The sequence below is a fragment of the Phacochoerus africanus genome, chromosome 8 (assembly GCF_016906955.1).
Source record: "Phacochoerus africanus isolate WHEZ1 chromosome 8, ROS_Pafr_v1, whole genome shotgun sequence".
Classification (NCBI taxonomy): Eukaryota; Metazoa; Chordata; class Mammalia; order Artiodactyla; family Suidae; genus Phacochoerus; species Phacochoerus africanus.
Window position 1 is genome coordinate 47,961,085 of NC_062551.1, and position 19,910 is coordinate 47,980,994.

Consider the following 19,910-nt stretch of genomic DNA (forward strand, 5'->3'; position numbering starts at 1 on the left):
AAAAAGGTCCTTAACAGTAGCAACACGTCTTTTTTTTTTTTTGCTTTTTAGGGCCACACCTGTGGCATATGGAGGTTCCCAGGCTAGGAGTTGAATCAGAGCTACACCTGCCAGCCTACGCCAGAGCCACAGCAATGCCAGCCGACCCAAGTCTGTGACCTACACCACACCCTAACCCACACCAGAGCCATAACCCGCCGAGCAAGGCCAGGGATTGAACCTGCAACCTCATGGTTCCTAGTCCGATGCGTTTATGCTGCACCAGGACAGGAACTCTGCAACTTCATCCTTAAACCACACACCACCCCTCCGACCCCATTAGCGGATGAAATGAACCTGTAAGCACTTGGGACAGGACCCAGCAAGCAGAAAGCACTTATTGTGGTGCTTGTTACCAGTAACCCATGTGGAACTCTGCCTGTGCTTACCTGGGCAGAGTGTGGGATGTGGCCTGGGCAGGATGTGGCCATGGGCATCTGGCCCTACAGGTTCCTCCGCCAGACCATTTCCATTGCACCGCACCCCGACCTCCTGCCCCCACCATCGCTCCAGCCCTCACCCCAAACTCCCTATGACCTCCGAGGCTGGCGGCTTTGGCAGCCCCAGAAAGGGGCGCCAGGCACCCTGTTACCCAGGTGGGGTTGCCGCTTCCTGTTCCGATGCTGTCTCCGGGTCTCCCTGGGGTCTGGCATCTCTGCGAGGCCCCATCTCTGGCTCCAGGTCTCTCTCTGTCCTCCACTGCCCCTCCCCCTCCCCACTAGGTTTCCGGAACAGGAAACATCAGGATCCCAAGGTTGGGTCCCAGGTGAGGGCGGAGGAGAAGGAAGTAGCAGAGGCAGAGCTTCTCCTCCCACCCCCACCGCCTAGCTGAGAGTGGGGGTGGGGAGAAAGAGGGGGCTTCATTAATGAACCTCTAATTCGGCCATGCGGGATCTTAACGAGGTGGATGGGCCTCATTAGAGAGCAAGAGCCCTGGCATTAGTGCCTGTGTCACACCCCTCTCCCGGGGCTGGTGTCTGGATCCTCAGCGGCCCTGGGAAATTGGGGCAGGAGGCTTGGGAAACGGAACAGGTCCGGGGCTGGACTCCTGCCTTCAGAGAGAAGGAGGGGCTGGGCCCTGGACTCCCGGGCCTGAGGGAGGAGGGCCCGGGGGCCCCGATCCGTCCCCCAACACACCCCTCTCCGAAATGCCAGTCGACGGGCTCCGCCCTCTCCCGCCCCGGGTTAACCCCGAGCCTGGCGGAGGAGCCGGGACAGTTGCCCAGACCCGACGGATGGAGGAGGTGCGGGACCCACAGGCGCTTGGCGGCGGGATGGAGGCGGACGAGCCCGCGAGCCCCCAGGAGCCGCCGTCGCCGCCGCCACCCCCGTCGCCGCTGGCGCCCGCGGCCCCCGAGACCCCCGAGCTCCCCACGCTCGATCAGCCGACCGAAGCCTACGCACGGCAGCTGCTGCTGCAGGAGTGGGCGCCGCCGGGCGGGAGCCTGGAGCTGCCCCCGCGCCTCACTTGGAAGCTGCTCTTCCTCCGGCGGCCGCTGTACCGCAACCTGCTGCGCTCGCCCAACCCCGAAGGTGCGCGACGGGGTCCTCGCGAGACAGGAGCCGCCGGGAGTTCGCCACGTCTCCGCCTTCTCCCCCTAGGCTCGCGCTCTCAGACCGTCTGTCTCTTCTTTCCATCCGTTTCCTTGTCTCCCTCTTCTATTTCTCCATCCTTGACTTTGCCTCTTTATTTCTCTACATCCCTCTCCGTCTTTTTCCATCATTGTGCCTCTGTCTCCTTGTGTCTCTGTCCCTCCTGTGTCTCTGTTTCCGTCTGTATCTGTCTACTCTCCCCGGGTCTCTCTGGCTCACACTGTGCCTCTCCCTCTCCCCCTCTGCCAATATTTCGCCTCTCTTGGGGCTTCTCTCTGTCCCTCTGCATCACCACAATGCCAAGCCCCTCTGAGCATTGTCCCTCTGCTCTCAGGACATACTCAGGGCTCTCCCCGGGTCCTGACTCACTCATCCGTGTCAGGCTGCTCTGGCCTGGCAGGCAGGGCACTGATGCCTGCTCTTCCAGTCGAGCTCTGGGGGTAGGGAGAGGGGAGCATGAGGAAGGAGGGCAGCTTCTGCCCTGCCTGAGGCTCTCCTTCCCTGCGCCTTTCAGGCATCAACATTTATGAGCCTGCGCCCCCTACTGGTCCCACCCAGCAGCCTCTGGAGACGCTCGGTAAGGGTTTGGTGGCAGCCTGGTGAGGAGGGGGTTTTCCTGGAGAAGGGCCACATTCTAATCCTTTGCTCCTCCGCCCGCCAGGCAATTTCCGCGGGTGGCACATTAGGACTGAGAAGCTCCAACAGAACCTCAGGTAAGTGGCCAGGGCCTGCGTGGCTTTCCTTGCTGTGGGACCGAGAAAAACTCTTTTGCCTCTTTGAACCTCAGCCTCCTGCACTGTAAACAGGATTAGTCATAAGAGAGAATGTCCATAAAACTCAAGGCATAGGGTCTAGCTAGGAGGAGCTGGCACATAGTAGGTGGTCAATAAAGATCCGTTAATATTGTTCCTGTGTTCAGCCTCTTTCCATGGGAGGGAGAGTCAGCCAGGTCACCAGCTATCCTCCATTAAACCAAGCCCTGCTTCTGCACAGCGGGGGAAATGGCGTAACTTAGGGGCTCGGAGTCACATGCAGCTGGAATCCCAGCTCCGCTACTTCTTTGCTGCTTGATCTTGGCACATCACTTCTCTTGGCGAGCCTCAGTTTCCCCGTCTGCAACACAGGGTTCAAAACGCATCACCCTCCAAGGAGCTGGTGGGGAACCGAGATTGTGAGGTTCTGAGTGAGCTTTCAGCGCCCAAAGGCCAGTGCCCTTGACATCACTGGGAGGGCGCAGTGATCAGGGTGGCCTGCTTCCTGGGGCAGGCCACCCTGGGGGATGCTGGAGAATCCCAGCAGGTGGCAGACCCCGCCTCCCCTGTGCGCTCCCTCGCAGCTGGACAGTGAAGCAGCAGTGTGTGGACCTTCTGGCCGAGGGCCTGTGGGAGGAGCTACTGGATGATGAGCAGCCACACATCACTGTCATGGACTGGTGCGTGCCCCCGCCCCACCCGCCTGCCCAGCCAGGTTGCGCACATGCACGCCTCACCTCATCCTCCCCGAGACCCTCCTGCCTCTGCAGGACCCAGCCCTCCCCACCCCCAAGCTGGGTCAGATGCATTCTGCTCCATTGCCTGTATTTCTCCCAGCCTGGCCCTGACTGTTCCTGGTTGTCACTGCCTGGTGGCATGTCTGCCTTCCCGACTGGACCATGAAACCCATGAGGGCAGGGCGTGGGGCTGCTTTGGTCACTGCTGTGTTGCCAGCACCACCCAGCCCTGGTGCACAGAGCAGGTGCCAGCGAGGGTGTGTTGAATGGCGATGGGCCAGGGGTTGGGCCTAGGAGGCTGGGGCTTCGGTCGAGGCTGTAGACCTAGTCTCCACCCCCAGGTATGAGGACAGCCAGCTGGACACATGTGTGTATGAGCTGCATGTCTGGCTGCTGGCAGCTGACCGCCGCACAGTCATCGCCCAGCACCACGTGGCTCCCCGGACCTCTGGGAGAGGCCCCCCGGGCCGCTGGGTCCAGGTGAGACTCCCGATCCTGGCTGCGATCCACACGTGTGTTCCTGTCCCAAGACAGAGGGAGGAGGGTGGACGGCAGGGTTTATGGGCCCCTGCTAAGGACGTCTTCCTCCTGCTCCCGGTGCTGCCCCAGGTGTCCCACGTCTTCCGCCACTATGGCCCCGGCGTCCGCTTTGTCCACTTCCTGCACAAGACCAAGAACCGGATGGAGCGTGGTGGGCTGCGGCGGACCAGGGCGACCGACTCTTCTGTGTCTGTGCAATTCCGGGAGTGACTGGCCGATCCCAGCCCGTTCTGATCCCTTGTCTCATCCACCCAGCCCTTGACACCTCCCTTAGCATCTTCATGTTCCTTGGCCACTTCTGATGTCTTAGCATCTCTCCAACCCCAGAACAGCTCCCTGACCCTGGAAGGCCCTGACCCTGAGCCCCTCCTTGACCCTTAAGCTCCACTATGTTCTCTTGGCACCTCCCCGCCCTCTCCACACCGTCACGACCCCTCAGCTGCTCCTGGGTCATGTACCACCTCCCCCACCCCTTAAGCCTGCCTGGGCTTTGGTTTCTCTTTTTGACATCGTCATGCATCTTGGACTCTCTGACTCTCTGGCATTTTCCCTGCACTCTCTGAGCTCCCTGAGGGCATTGGCCACTTCTTCCTGAGTCAGTGCTTCACAGATAGTAGGAGCTCAATAAATCTTTGTCGACTGAATGAATAAATACGTGTGCTCAAGGATGCTGTTTTCCTGGTGTTTGCGCCTTAGAACTTCCCCGAGTTCATTCCCCACTCGCACATCCTTGAATCCTTCATCTTCCAGCACCTCACAGGCCCTGAACCTTGTGCACCTCCCTGCACCTCTGATCTCTTCACAGCAGCCCCAATTTATAGTCTCAGAGCATCTCTGCTTTCCTCTTCTCCCACATCTCCCTCTCTCTTTTTGCGTGTGTCTTTATAGGGTGGCACCCATGGCATATGGAAGTTCCCAGGCTAGGGGTGATATTGGAGATGCAGCTGCAAGCCAACACCACAGCAACTCAGGATCCAAGCTGCATCTGCGACCTGCACAGCTCACAGCAATCCTGGATCCCCGACCCACTGACTGAGGCCAGGGATTGAACTCATGTCCTCATGGGTACTAGTTGAGTTCATTATCACTGAGCCACAACAGGAACTCCCCACATCTCTTAATTCTCAGAATCTCCCCAGTTCCCTTCCTCCAAGCCTCAGTTATCATCCCCAGGAGCTGGCTCCCTACTTCTCTCCCTGCAAGATCCCTCATTTCTCTTCTCGCTCCCCCAAAGCCCCTAAACTCAGGTATCCATCAAGGGCCCTTATCCTTGGGAGAAGTAAATTGCACATTTGAATTTTCAGAAATATGCAAATTAGAACAAAAGCGTTCTCTGTGTGTTGGGAGGGGGAGCATTGAATGTATTTACCAACCCATAGGTCCTGGGCTGTTGGCCGGATCACAAAACAGACCCAGCGTCCTTGAAGTCCTCCTTCTGTCCTGTGCATGAAACCTGAGGGAGTCCCGAGGTCTCTGGCGAGCTGAACAGCTGAGGGGCAGTCAGAGAAAGGCTCTCCACCAAAAAGTCTGGGAAGCATTTCAGCCTTTACCCATCAGCCAGCAGGACCATTGCCTGTCCTGGGAGTGCACATGTGTGGACACCTAAGTCCAAGTCAGGGTCCATGGATGTGTCCCCATCCACGGCATTGTCCCAGGCATGCCTGCTCTCTCCTACCTCCCGACCTGCATCTGTGTCGACTTGAATCCCAAGCACAAGTAGACGGCAGACAGGGACAATTTTTACAAGGGCTGTATTACAGGGAAGGCAGGGTGGGGGCGAGCGGAAAGTTCTCTTTCTGGGTCTCAGGGCCTTCAGCAGATCCCACAGACAAGGCCCGGTGCGGGCCTCAGCACATCGTGGAGGATGGAGATGAGGCACCTCTAGGGTATCAGTAGCAACTGCAACAGAATCAAAAATCATGACCCCGGAGGTGCCAGGGCCTCAGAGATGTAAGGTGCAGAGGGGTCTGGAAGCCCGAGATAGGCTGGGGGGACTGGGGTCGGTCTCCAAGTTCTGGTTGGTCTCAGGCGTCCTGGCCTGGGAGCTGGGGCTCTTCAGGGTGGAGGGGCAGGTAGGCTGGCTTTACAGGGCGCTCTGGCCAGGGCCCCAGGCTTGGTGAGCCTGGATATGTGAGTCCAGGGGCCCAGGGGCCTCCGAAGTTGGGTTTGGAGTCTTCAGGACCTTAATAGGGACTCTGAGGCCAAGGCTGATCTAGAGGGTCTAGGAGAGTGGAGTATGATGCATAGGCTGTCCCCAGAATTAGGTCTGGGGTATTGAAGTCCAGGTCAAGTTTAGAATCTGGGAGTCCCAGCCTTGGGTCTGATGATCTAGGGGAAGGTGGGAGGACTGGCTTTGGTCCAGAGGCCTTCAAGATGAGAGGGTTGATGGCTCCCCGTCCCCAAGCGGGGACTCCAGAGTTAGTCTGCCCTCCCTGGAGAGTGCCACTGTGCTGGGGGGGGACACCTCAGGAAGATTGGAGGGGGCGCTCCCAGGATGGAGGCTAGAGGAATGGATCAGCTTCTGAGTCTGAGAATCCCAGGGTCGGGTCCAGAATCCAGGGGCGTGGGCTTGGGGGTGGGGTGAGAAGGGGGTACCTCCAGGACTGGTTGTTGTTTTTTTTTTTGTTTTTTTTTTTGTTGTTTTTTTTTTTTGCCTTTCCTAGGGCTGCACCCGCGGCATTTGGAGGTTCCCAGGCTAGGGGTCGAATCGGAGCTACAGCCGCCGGCCTACGCCAGAGCCACAGCAACGCGGGATCCCAGCCGCGTCTGCGACCCACACCACAGCAACGCGGGACCCTTAACCCACTGAGCAAGGGCAGGGATCGAACCCGCAACTTCATGGTTCCTAGTCGGATTCGTTAACCACTGCGCCGTGACGGGAACTCCAGGACTGGTTCTGAGGACGCCCATTTCCAGTCAGAGGCTCAGAGGTCTGGGGGGTGGGGCTGGGGCTCAGATGCAGGGGTTGGGCACTTGGGAGGAGGATGTGCGGGCTCTGGGGCGGGCGGGCACCTGCAGTAGAGCGAGGAGATGGAGTTGGACCAGTCGCCGAAGATGCCGCGGCGGTACTCTTCCAGGCGCGGGTAGGAGCCGGCCGAGAACTTGCGGGTGTTGCCGGCCTTGCCGCGGATGGACCACACGGTGAGCTCGCAGCGCTGGGCCACTACGAGCGACGAGATGACGTTCGTCCAATCAGAGGGCAAGTAGGGCAGGTCCGTGCCCGGCTGTACCGACAGCTCGGCGCCGCCGCAGCAGTTGTCGTAGTAGGGGTCGCTCTTGTCGTAGAGCTTGGCGCACGTGCGCGTCCCGTCCTCGTTCTTGAGATCGGCGGGCGCGGGGCAGGCGCCTTGGATGCCGGGGACCGCCGCCAGGGCCAGGGCCAGCAGCAGTCGGCTCAGCGGGGACATGGTGATACTGCGGGGCCGCGCACCCACGCCTTTTATGCTCCGGATCCGTGGGAAGAGAGAAGCTGCGAGATACGGGCTTGGGGAGGGGTGGGGAGGGCGCCCCTCCCCCAGGAACCGAGAGCCCTTCCTCACTTAGGTTGGAAACCCAAACCGATGAATACAGACGTATTGGTAAAAACTCAGCAGCTTCGGACTTCATGTGGCACGTAACGGGACCAGAGGCTTGTAATGCAGAGGGTAGCGTAGGTTAATAGGTACAGATAGGAGGAGCTCTTAAACATGGACGAGGAATGGAATCACCTGCTTCCAAATACAGAGAGGCCCAAAGGAGGGAAGGGTGCTGGGCCTCCGGGCTGGGCAGGTCCCCTTCCTCGGAGGCAGGACCTTGTGAAATGAAAATCGGAGATAGAGACGCTGGAGGGGAAGGGAAGGGAGGGGAGCAGAGGAGATGGAGAGGGGGAGCCCTGCCTCCCCAGGAGGAGAGCGTCCTAAGCCAGGCTGAGATATTAGACGTACTTGCATAGCAAAACCTAGGGAGTTCCCATTGTGGCTCGGCTATAACAAACCCGACTAGTATTCATGAGGGTGCAGGTTGGATCCCCAGTCTCACCCAATGAGTCTGGGATCCAGGGGATCCTGCGTTGCCTGTGAGCTTGGTATAAGTGGCAGACCTGCTGGGATCCCGCCTTGCTGTGGCTGTGGTGTAGGCCAGCAGCTGGAGTTTCAATTGGACCCCTAGCCTGGAAACTTCCATATGCCACAGGTGAGGCCCTAAAAAACAGCAAACAGGGGAGTTCCCGTTGTGGCGCAGTGGTTAACAAATCCGACTAGGAACCATGAGGTCGCAGGTTCGATCCCTGCCCTTGCTCAGTGGGTTAACGATCCGACGTTGCCGTGAGCTGTGGTGTAGGTTGCAGACACGGCTCGGATCCCGAGTTGCTGTGGCTCTGGCATAGGCCGGTGGTTACAGCTCCGATTTGACCCCTAGCCTGGGAACCTCCATATGCCGTGGGAGTGGCCCAAGAAATAGCAAAAAGACCAAAAAAAAAAAAAAACAGCAAACAAAAACATCACAAGGCAATGTACAAAAGGCTTGGGGAAGAACTTGCAACACTTTGGACAGAGTAAAATTAGCCTTACAGATTGATAAGAAAATGTCAAATAACCCCCCCACCCCCACCCCATAAGAAGAACCAAGCCAAGGAGACGGAGACGGAGGAAAGAGGACGCTGCCAACCTCCCCCACCCCATTCCCACTCCCAAATAGCTGGGATATTTTATTTTTCTTTATCAGCCGCACCTGAGGCTTATGGAAGTTCCTGAGCCAGAGATGGAATCTGAGCCACAGCTGCGACCTGGGCTCACAGTGGGATCCTTAACCCACTGTGCCATGGAACTCCTGGGACATTCTCTTCACCAAGATTGGAAATCTTGCATCTCTGAATTAAACAAAGAACCTGTGGAACTGTGTAAAATTTAAACCTTTTGGGAGGTCTCCTGTGGCACAGTGGGCTATGAATCCAGCATTGGCACTGCAGGGATGGGTGCAGGTGGCAAGGGTTCATTCCCTGGCCCAGGGAACTTCTGCAAGCTATGGGTGTGGCAAAAACAAACAAACAAACAAACCCAAACAACCAAAGAACCTTAAACCTTTTTACAGCAACGAACAAACAAAAACCTAACATAGAGGGAAATAGACCATTCTTGTAAACTGCTATGAGTGCTTACTTATCGGCAGGCAGAAATGGTACAAACCAAAGGCAAATTTAAGGAACTGCACAAGAAGGTTAGGGAGACTGGGAAGGGAGAGATGGGGCCCCTGGCATCTGGGAGTCAGGCCAAGGCCCTTCCGAGGCTCTCTGGAGCTCCTGGCCTCCTGCCAAATGAGAACAGGGTCAGAGGTGTGGATGAGCTAATCAGACAGTGGTTCAAGTTTGTGGCTGTGTGGGTGATTCCAAGTCTGGGCCTCAGTTTCCTCATCTGTAAAATGGGTAAAATGTCTTCGTACACTCTAGGAGAGTTGTGAAGAGTCCAAGGAATAATAGGGATACTAGGCCTTCGGAGCCTAACCGCCTGGAGCCGGATCCCAGATCCTCCACAAGCTTTCCCATGTGATTCCACCTTAAGGCCGCCTGTATCCAGCTCAGGATGCCAGTGTAAGGAGTAAATGAATCAACCCACGTAACAGCACTTAAAGTAGGGCCCTTGCTAAGTGCCATATGAGCATTTGCCGCATTATTATCATGAAAGCTCTTAGCATGGTGCCTGGCACACAGTAAGGGCTCAGTAAACATAGACCAGCACAACAAGACACCAACAGCAATTTGCTGTTATCCACAGCCGCTCAGCTCACCTTCCTCCCTCCTGGTCCCCCACATGCTGTCTTCCACCTTGGCCAGGGTCATGCAGTTGTTGTGAGCCAAAGGCTGGAGACACTTGGAACTAGGTTCAAATTTTGACTCTGTCCCCTTGCTGAGTGACCTTGGGCAAGTGAACTCACCTCTCTGAACTTCCTCCTACCTTCCACAGGGTAATAGAAAAGGATAATAGCAATAGAAAAACTATAATAAAATTACTAAATAAATAGTAATGTATACATGATAAAATTACTATGTAAATAGAATATCATTAAAACACATTGGGAACAGAGTTCCCTAGTGGCTCAGTGAGTTAAGGATCCAACATTGTTACTGCTGTGGGGCGGGTTCGATCCCTGGCCCCAGAACTTCTGCATGCCACAGGCACAGACAAAAAAATTAGGAAAAATTCACATAATTATTTATAAATATAGTTAATTGTGATAAATACTATGGTATAAATATACTTATAAATAACAGTGAAAATATAATATAAAAACAGTATAAATATAAAGCATGACTTATAGTGCCTGGCACATGGTATGTGCTCAATAAACGGGAGCTCTTACGAATTCTTTTCTTTTTTGCTTTTTGCTTTTTACAGCCACACCTGCAGCATATGGAGGTTCCCAGGCTAGGGGTCTAAATGGAGCTACAACTGCCGGCCTACACCACAGCCACAGCAACGCCAGATCCGAGTCACGTCTGTGACCTACACCACGGCTCACGGCAGCGCCGTGTCCTTAACCCGCTGAGTGAGCCCAGGGATCGAACTCGCAACCTCATAGTTCCTAGTCGGATTTGTTAACCACTGAGCCAGGACTGGAACTCCAGGACTTCTTTTTTTTTTTTTTTTTGTCTTTTTAGGGCTGCGCCTGCGGCATATGGAGGTTCCCAGGCTAGGGGTGGAGATGGAGCTGCAACTGCTGGCCTACACCACAGCCACAGCAACGCAGGATCCGAGCCGCATCTGCGACCTATACCACAGCTCACGGCAATGCCTAATCCGTAACCCAATGATTGAGGCCAGGGATTGAACCCACGTCTTCACAGGTCCTTGTCGGGTTGGATTCCGCTGAGCCACCATGGGAACTCTATTCTCATAATGATTCTGAGATCCTGGACCTGGCCCAGCCCCGCCCCCAGCCCCACCTGGATCCTTCTCCCTCCTTTCTCTCAGGACCCTGTGAAATCTAATCTGCAGCTGCTAACTTCCCAGCAGGCCACCTTAACCTCGGGGACACAGAGTCCCACCCTCCCGGCTCTGCCAGGGCCAGCAGACTCGGGGATGGACCACAGTCACCTTGAGCCCCCGCCACCCAGGAGGGCCGTGAGCTTCACACACGGTGAGCGACCTGGGAAATGAGGAGACCCTGAAAGGGAGGCAGACCCAGGACAGGAGCACAGGACCCACTGGGCCACAGCACACAAGCCCGCGTCAGAGAGAACCCACGGGGACCCGGGGCATGGGCACCGAGTCCCTAATCCGGGAACACACACATGGGCGGGGGGGTCGGGACACCCCTTCACACAGTGACACTGGTGACCACTGCTAATCACCAATTCTCGTTGGTGGATTCTAGAAGACTGCACGCATCAAGTGTGGACACGTGCTTCATACACAGCCCCAGAGGAACCCGGCCTCAGACAACACCCCCCCAGCAGAATCCCACACCCACCATCCCCCACAACCCCACAACCCGCAGTCCTCGACCACTCCCACCCTCCTACCCAGGAAATCTCAAAACCCCACGTGCACGACTGCCACGCCCAGGCAAGGACCCCCCCCCCCAGGCATCTTCATCCAGAGAGGATTTCCTCACTAGTAATAGGGCACACTGGACAGACTGTCAAAAAACAAACATCTCCTTGCTTTTTTTTTTTTTTTCAAATGGAAGAATGTCCTGCCCTTGAGGAAAAGTCAGATGATAAGTCACTAATTCAAACACAATGTGAAAAGAGTTATAACAGGGGCATCGCAAAGGACTCTGGGAATGCAGTGGGAAGAACAGCAGGTTTTTTAAAAACCATCCACCAATGTATTTTGATTTGTACAATAGGAAAAAAATCCTTTTTTTAGACCTCACACCTTGATTTGACATTTTTCATCAGACCATAAAAGAGGAGATTGGTACACATGTGAAACTGCCACTAGAAGAAAAAAAAAGTTATTGTCTCAATCAGGCTAGAATCTGAACATAAATAACATTATAGGTGACACAAAATTTAAGTGAAAATGCTAAATCTATTGCATAAATACAGGAAAATATTCAGATCAGTATTTAAATGCACACTGGATCACTGGAAAGGATTACACTTCTGACTGGGATCATTTTTTGGGGGGAGGATCATTTCTACGTAATTCTTTTTTTTTTTTTTTTTGTCTTGCCTTTTCTGGGGCCGGTCCCAGGCTAGGGGTCTAATCGGAGCTGTAGCTGCCGGCCTACACCCCAGCCACAGCAAAGCAGGATCCAAGCCAAGTGTGCGATCTGCACCACAGCTCATGGCAACACAGGATCCTTAACCCACTAAGCAAGGCCAGGGATCGAACCTGCGTCCTCATAGACACTAGTCAGTTTCATTTCCCCAAGCCATGATGGGAACTCCTATTTCTACATAATTCTTTTTTGGGGGGGGCTACACCGGCATAAGGAGGTTCCCAGGCTACGGGTCTAATCAGAGCTACAGCAGTCAGCCTATACACCACAACCACAGCAACACCAGATCCAAGATGCATCTGCGAGCTGCACCACAGCTCATGGCAACACCGGATCCTTAACCCACTAAGCGAGGTCAGGGATCGAACCCTCAACCTAATGGTTCCTAGTCAGACTCGGTTCCACTGCACCATGACGGGAACTCCCTCTATATAATTCCTTTTTTTTTTTTTTCCCATCATTTTAGGGCCCCACCTGCAGCATATGGAGGTTCCCAGGCTAGGGGTGGAATTGGAGCTGTAGCCACTGGCCTACGCCACAGCCACGGCAACTCGGCATCCGAGCCGCGTCTGTGACCTATGCCACAGCTCACGGCAACGCCGGATCCTTAGCCCGCTGAGAGAGGCCAGGGATCAAACCCACAACCTCATGTTTCCTAGTCGGATTGGTTAACCCCTGCGCCACGACGGGACCTCCAGCTGTAGGTGTTTTGAGACAGGTCTGTGGAGCTGTTTTGCAGAGACGGAAACCCCCACCGGGGGGAAGAAGTGAACTGGACGCTGCTCACAACCCAGTCGACCCCAGACCAGTGGGAACCAGAAGGTCCTAATTCCCTCACCACCCACCAATCAGAGGAATGTCCACGAGTTATCACACACCCCAAACCCCCTCCCTCACCCCGGAAAAACTGGAAAACGAAAAAAAGAAGTGTGTAGGAAGAAGGCGAATGGGACTTCCTGGTGGGGCCAATGAGCCCTCTCAGAGGGAGCGACGATTCTAGTTGGATATCTTTTCAAAAAGTTTTATTGAAGTAGAGGTGATTTGCAATGTCGTGTTAATTTCTGCTGTACAGCAAAGTGACTCAGTTGTGCTGATAGATCTCCATCCCCAGATAGGTTACCACAGATTATTGAGCAGAGTTCCCTGCGTTATAGAGCAGGGCTCCGTTGACCACCACACCACGTGCAAGAGTGTGCAGATGCCAAACCCAAGCTCCCAATCCATCCGTCCCCCGTGATCTAGTTAGATCTTAAAGGAGAAAGAAGACTGTCTGAAACTCCATAAGGACAAGAAAGGGTCTGTCTCATCATCGCTGTAACTCCAGTGACTAGTGCAGGGACAGATGCAACCTCACAAATACTTACATAAAAGAGTAAATGCTGGGGAGTTCCCGTTGTGGCTCAGCTGTTAAGGAATCTGACTGGCATCCAAGAGGACGCAAGGTCATCCTGGCCTCGCTCGGTGGGTTAAGGATCCGGTGTTGCCATGAGCTGTGGCGGAGGTCGCAGACGAGGCTCGGATCCCTCGTGGCTGTGGCTGTGGTGTAGGCTGGAGGCTGTAGCTCCAATTCAACCCCTCGCCTGGCAACCTCCAGATGCCATGAGTACCACCCCAAAACCAAGACCAAAAAAAAAAAAAAAAAAAGGACTCTGCTGTTTTCTAGGAGGCTGTTTCCATACAGAAAGCAGGCCCGGGTTCAGTCACCAGGACTCTTGACTGCGAGTTGGCAAGTAACTGAAAACCCTGTGTCCCCTGGGCTTAGCCATTAGGAGAACCTATCTTGTCACAGTTAAGGAGGCTAAATGTGTGTGGTTCTGGAGGGTAGGGAGGACATTTGAGAAGATCAAGGAAGGATGAAGAGCTTAGATTTCTTCCTTCTGTCTGATCTGAGTGTGGAAGGGGATCCCTCCCAGAGCCCCCCAAACCCTCCCACCAGCCACACTTTGACTCAGCCTTGTGAGACCACCGCAGGGGAACTAGCCCCGTCCACCCGGACCTCTGCCCCACAGCACCCTGAGACAAGGAATCTGCGCTGTGTTAAGACACTCCTCTGGCCAGCGATCGTTATGGCAGCAGAACAAAACCAACACACACACACACACACACACACACACACGAGTCCCACACCACAAAGAGCATCTTTTCCTCATTGTTTATTTGCACAATTTTTATAAAAAGTAGAAAAAATAAACACTTTCTTGCAACTGAGTATGAGAATGTACACACATAAATACAAAAATAGTGATTTGGAGGCAATAAATTAAGAAGAGGGGTGCGGAAGCATAAATAACATCCAAGACGCTGGGACAGGGTGCAGGCGGGTGTCTGGGGTCAGACACACAGGTCTCCACTGGCGACACATTTCAGGTCCCGGGTGAGGAGGCGGAAGAGGTTGAACATGACAGAGGCTTCCAGGCAGCTCTGGGGCTCCTGTGGGGAGGGGGTGGCTCGGTGGCTCCGTGTCTGGGCTCCCAGCCGCCCGCCCCCAGGCATCGGCTCTCCCTCCCGGCTCACTCACCTTCTTCTGGGCCTCCTGGAGCCGGTGCAGCCAGTGGTGGAGGCGACCCCGGGGCCGGGGGCCTGCCATGGGCTGAGCTGGGACCTGTGGGCAGAGGAGGGTGGTGAGGGGGTGTGAGGCCGGGCCTGGGGCGAGGGGACACACGGGTGGTCAGAGCCCAGCCGAGGCCCGGGCCCCCCGCCTCCCCGCCGAGCACTCACACAGGCCTGGAGCTGGGCGTGGATGTGGCGTAGCGTGTGAAGGGGCTGGTCCAGGCTGCTGTGCAGGGATGAGTTCGCCAAGGAGCCCAGGACGCTGAGGGTCAGGGCCACCTCGGCCTCCAAGGCCACGGGGCGCTCCCACACCTGAGGAGGAGACAGAAGCCAGGTGAGAGCGGCGCGTGAGAGAGAGCAGGTGCGGAGCGACAGCGGAGGGGGCCAGGGGAAGGGACAGGCAGAGGCGAAAGCCAGCGCCAGGGGGGAGGCAGGGCCAGGGTGGTGCCCTGAGGGGCGGAGGTGGGGGCTCTGTCTGCTGAGGAGGCCGAGGGCCGGCCAGGCGGGGAGGGCCAGAGCCGGAGGGGCGGGGCCGGGGGGCGGGGCCAGGTGAGGGCAGGTGAGGGCAGCGGTGGGGGGCCTGGCTCTCCCAACTCACCTGCAGCTGCTTCAGGTCCCTGCTCCTGGGGAAGATGCGGGAGCTGCAGTTCCAGTCCTCCAAGAGGGACTCTTCCTAGAGGGCAAGGGCAGGTCAGCCCGCAGCAGGGGGGACGACGCAGGGCGGACCCCAGAGAGACTGGAGGCTGGCCAACGACGGCGGGAGGGGAGGTGACTCTCCAAAGGGACAGTGGAGGCAGGTGCGCCCCAGGAGGACAGGAGTCACCCCTGGGGGGAGGGCAGAGCTCGGCCCAGGGACCCCGGGACCCCGCGGGGTCGGGGCAGGAGGGGGTTGTGGGTGGAGGTTAGCCCACCGCAGGGGGGCTTGAGGAGACTCACAAAGGCATCCTTGGCCCTCTTGAAGGCCTGCAGCGCTTGTGGGGACAGAGACTTGAACTGGGCCAAGTGGCAGCCCCTTGCTCCTGGGAGGGCCCTGAGGGCTTCAGGGACAGGCACCGCTCCTGTCCTGGGCAGAGCCACCGTCATCAGCACCAGCACCAGCACCAGCACCAGCACCAGCGAGCCACCCAGGGCCATGTCTGTGCCAGGGAAGGACAGAGAGATGAGGGGATGGAGCCCATCGGGGTGGTCGGGGGGCGGGGGGGGGGGGTGAGGGCGGGGCCCCAGGGAGCTGAGGGTCCCGCACAATGACTGAAGGCTCACCCAGCTTCCTTCCTCCTACCTGGTGTCTCTGGTCTCTGTCAGCCGGTGGAGGATCACGTGTCCTCTCTGAGGCTGAAGAGAGTCTTGGTAGGGGGCTTCGGTCTTGTCAGGCGTCTCTGACCTCAGCCTCCTGGCCTGGATCTCTGCCCGTCGCTCTGTCTCTGTGTCTCTGAACGCCAGGCTCCGTCGGAGGGCTGAGTCCTGCCTGAGCTCCATGCTGCAGCTTTTAGCCTGTGCCGATGGGCAATCCCAGCTGATGTAGGAAAAGTGAAAACCCAGCCAGAGGCTGCCACTGGCCACCAGGCGAGGCCCCAGGCTGGGAAAGCCCAGAGCAGGGCGGGGCCTGTGAGCCAGGTGAGCCGCTGAGGGAAAGAGAAACTGACAGGGAGCCAGCACAGCTCACCTCCAAGAAACGGAGCTCTGGGGACACAATCGGGGCTGGGGCAGCTTCAGCTCCACAGGTGGAGGGGGCAAGGTGGGTTCTTGTGGGACGCCCAGCCTAGATCTAGGACCGGGGTGGGGAGGGGACAGGGGGACTCCCCGTCTGCAGATACTCCTGGAGGAGGTGCTGCCAGGAAGAACCTGGAACTTTCAGGAGGGAGGCCGTTCAGGGGATGGGGAAGATCCAGGGCTGCTGCTGGGGGTGGAGGAGAGACAGACAAAACACTCACACATTAAGAGAGAAGGAAAAGAAAGAACGAGACTTTCAGGGAGGACACGCCAATGAAAAGTCAAACATTTCCCCTGGTGGCTCGGTTTGGTAAAAACTCAACTACCTAGTCCCTGTGAGGATGCGGGTTCAATCCCGGGCCTCGCTCAGTGGGTTAAGGACCCAGCGTGGCCACAGGCCGTGGCCTAGGTCACAGATGCGGCTCCGATCTGGCGTTGCTGGGACTGTGGTGTAGGGCTCAGCTGCAGCTCTGACTCAGCCCCTGGCCTGGGAATTCCATATGCCGTGAATGGGGCCAAAAGAAAGAAAGAAAGAAAGAAAAGAAACAGAAAGAAAATCCAAACATTTCTTAAAAATTAAATCCATACATCAACCAGTAAAAGAAAGTCAAAAATGAAACTCTATTTTAGGGCCATTACAAAAAAAAAAGAAAGAAAGAGGAGAACACGCGAGTTGTCCCGTCTGCAGATGACATGCTGCACCCAGAAAATCCTGATGCCACTGTCCCCACAGCCACAGAGCTCATCAGTGACTTCAACAAAGTTGCAGGATGCAAAGTCCTCATACAGAAATCTTGTGTTTTTCCACAGGCTGACAATGAACTCTCAGAAAGAGAGAGTCAGGCTACAACTGCATTTCTAATCACATGCAACAGAATAAAATACTTAGGAATACACCTACCTAAGGAGGTAAAAGACCTGCACTCAAAAATGTCTAAGACACCGATGAAAAAAACTGAAAGCAGCACAAACCAATGGCATGATAGTCCATGTTCAAGGATTGGAAAATTAATATCGTTCAAAGGATCTTATTACCCAAGACAATTCCTATCAAAACACCACTGGCATTTTTCACAGAACTAGAAAACAGGTGTTTTAATTTGTCTAGAAACACAAAAGCTGCTGAATAGTTAAAACAGGCTTAAGGAAGAAGAACAGAGCTGGAAGGATCTCGCTCCCTGACCACAGAAAGGGTATGACGTTGGCAAAAGACAGGCACACAGATCAACGGGACAGAACAGAGAGGCCACAAATAAACCCGTGCATTTATGGCCAATTATTCTACAAAAAGGGAGGCAGGGACACACAAGGGAACAAAGACCGTCTCTCCAATAAGTGGGGCTGTGAAAACCAAACGGCTACCTGTGAAAGAACGAACTCAGAACACTTTCTAACACCATCCAGAAACATAAACTCAAAGTGGATTTCTAACTGTTAGACCAGAAACCATAAAATTCCTAGCCGAGAACATAGGCAGAACACTCTGACATGTATTGCAGCAATGTTTTTTTCCCCATCTGTCTCTTAAGGCAAAGGAAACGAAATCAAAAATAAACAAATGGGACTGAATTAAACTTATAAGCTGATGCACAGCAAAGGAAACCATTGATAAAATGACAAGACAACCTACTGAATGGGAGAAAATGTTTGCCGATGATGTGACTGATAAAGGGTGACTATCTAAAATATAAAAACAGCTCCTACAACTCAACATCAGAAAAACAACCTGATGAGAAAATGGGCAGAAAACCCAAATCGACATTTTCCCAAAGAAGACCTATGTATGGCCAACAGGTACAAAAGATACTCACGTCACTAATCATCAGAAAAATGCGGAAGCTTGGATCCCACGTGGCTGTGGCTGTGGCGTAGGCTGTGGCGTAGGCTGGCAGCGGCAGCTCTGATTCGACCCCTAGCCTAGGACCACAGATAACAAATGTTGGTGAGGAAGTGGAGAAAAGGGACCCCTGGTACACTATTGGTGGGAATGTAAATTGGTGCAGCCACTGTGGAGAACAGCATGGAGGTTCTTCAAAAAGTAAAAATAGAACTACCATATCATCCAGCAATTCTACTCCTGGATACAAATCCAAGGAAAACAAAAGCATGTACATACACACACACACACACACACAGTGGAATACTACTCAGCCATAAAAAGATAGAAATTTTGCCATTCGCAGTAAAATAGGTAGACCTGATGTTAGACTATGTGAAATAAGTCAGAGTAATAAAATCACTCTTCGACATCACTTATACATAGAATCCAAAAATAAAACAGGAGTTCCTGCTATGGCACCCTGGGCTAATATCCGACTACTGCAGCAAGGTCAAGGCCGAGTCTGGAGTGTGATGCCCAGCCCGTGCAGTGGGTTAAAGGATCCAGTGTTGTGGCAGCTGGGGCAGCAGCTTGGATTCAATCCCTGGCCTGGGAACTTCCATAAGCTCTGAGTGAGGCCATGATAGATAGATAGATAGATAGATAGATAGATAGATAGATAGATAGATAGATAATTAACAAACCAGTGAATGTAACAAAAAAGAACTGGGAACTATATTCAATGTCCTGTGATAAACCATGAGAAAAGAATATGAAAAAGAATATATGTATAATTATACAGCAGAAATTAATACAACGTTGTAAATCAACTGTACTTCAACAAAATTTTTGTAAAAATGAAACAGACTCACAGATACAGAGAACAAAGCAGTGGTTCCTGGTGGAGAGAGGGAGGGGAAGGACAGGTAGGTGTAGGGCATCGAGAGGTACAAACCGCTATAAAAGAAAGAAGCTACAGGATCTATTGTACAGCATGAGGAATATAGCCAATATTTCAAGATGATTATCAAAGGAGATTAGCCTTTAAAATTTGTGAATTGGAGTTCTCTGGTACCCTAGTGGGTTAAGGATCGAATGTTGTCATTACTGTGGCTCTGGGTACTGCCGTGGCTCCGGTTCTGTTCCTGGCCAGGAACTTCCACATGCCTGGGGAAAAGGTTTTTTTTTTTTTCCCAAAAAATTAAAAAACTTTTTTAACTGAAATGAGCAAGGCTCGAGGAGGAAACCTTTTTTCAGGGGAGTGGGCAGCTCCTGCCTGCATACAGAAGCTCCCAGACCAGGGACTGAACCCAAGCCACAGCAGCAACAACCCCTAACCCCTGACTTCCAGGCTATGGGGGAACTCCACTAACTTGATTTTAAAGCTTTATTCACTCCCCACTTTGGGTCAGATCTTCATCAAGGTGCCAGAAACTCAGCACTGGAAAAAAAAGACATAAAACCATCCTTCATGGAGCTTTGTACTGGAGAGGAGAACCGGATAGCATGGGACAGGGGAGTGAGGCATGTGGTGTGTGTGACATCAGGTAACTGAAAATGAAAGAAAGGAAGCAGGGATGAGAACAAAGTGGGAGAGGAGGTTTCCAGTAAATGAAGTAATGAAATGACATTTGAGGAAAGACCTAAAGGAAGTGAGGGAGGGAGCTAGGGGGAGATCGGAGGGAGAGCCTTCCACAAAAAGGGAACAGTCAGTGCAAAAGGAAAACAGAGACAGCCCCCTCCTTTGTGAGCGTGGCTCTGTCTCGCCCTGTCTCAGAGGCTTTGCCACAATGTGGTTCTGAATACCAATGATAGCACCAAGGACATCCTGAGCTTTGCCTACATTTCAAGTACAGAGGAAACTGCAGGGACTCAGAGAGGTTAAGAGACTTGCCCAAGGTCACACAGCAAATAACAGCAAATAGGATTTCAGGCGAGTTTTACCAGCAACACCAGATCTGAGCCACC

At 54.2% G+C, this 19,910-nt stretch overlaps 3 protein-coding genes across 4 annotated transcripts; 1 reads left to right on the forward strand and 2 right to left on the reverse strand.

The window, feature by feature from the left end:
* Nucleotides 1-292: 292 nt before the first annotated feature.
* On the forward strand, nucleotides 293-4,313 carry NCCRP1 (NCCRP1, F-box associated domain containing). Its single transcript, XM_047792868.1, has 6 exons — nucleotides 293-1,572; nucleotides 2,147-2,209; nucleotides 2,294-2,345; nucleotides 2,969-3,064; nucleotides 3,463-3,601; nucleotides 3,731-4,313. The coding sequence occupies exons 1-6, from the start codon at nucleotides 1,188-1,190 to the stop codon at nucleotides 3,869-3,871; spliced, it is 876 nt and encodes a 291-aa protein (XP_047648824.1). The 5' UTR covers nucleotides 293-1,187; the 3' UTR covers nucleotides 3,872-4,313.
* Nucleotides 4,314-6,585: 2,272 nt separating this feature from the next.
* Nucleotides 6,586-7,107, reverse strand: SYCN (syncollin). Its single transcript, XM_047791330.1, has one exon. It carries the CDS (start codon nucleotides 7,066-7,068, stop codon nucleotides 6,586-6,588), a length of 483 nt encoding a protein of 160 aa, XP_047647286.1. The 5' UTR covers nucleotides 7,069-7,107.
* Nucleotides 7,108-14,194: 7,087 nt separating this feature from the next.
* On the reverse strand, nucleotides 14,195-15,547 carry IFNL3 (interferon lambda 3). 2 transcript variants are annotated; one of them, XM_047791734.1, is made up of 5 exons: nucleotides 15,350-15,547; nucleotides 15,012-15,086; nucleotides 14,582-14,725; nucleotides 14,382-14,465; nucleotides 14,195-14,290 (listed from the first exon to the last, which is right to left on the reverse strand). In XM_047791734.1, the coding sequence occupies exons 1-5, from the start codon at nucleotides 15,545-15,547 to the stop codon at nucleotides 14,195-14,197; spliced, it is 597 nt and encodes a 198-aa protein (XP_047647690.1). The 2 variants fall into 2 exon arrangements, with proteins under 2 accessions (XP_047647690.1, XP_047647689.1); XM_047791733.1 differs by having other exon boundaries at nucleotides 14,195-14,293.
* Between the last annotated feature and the right edge of the window lie 4,363 nt (nucleotides 15,548-19,910).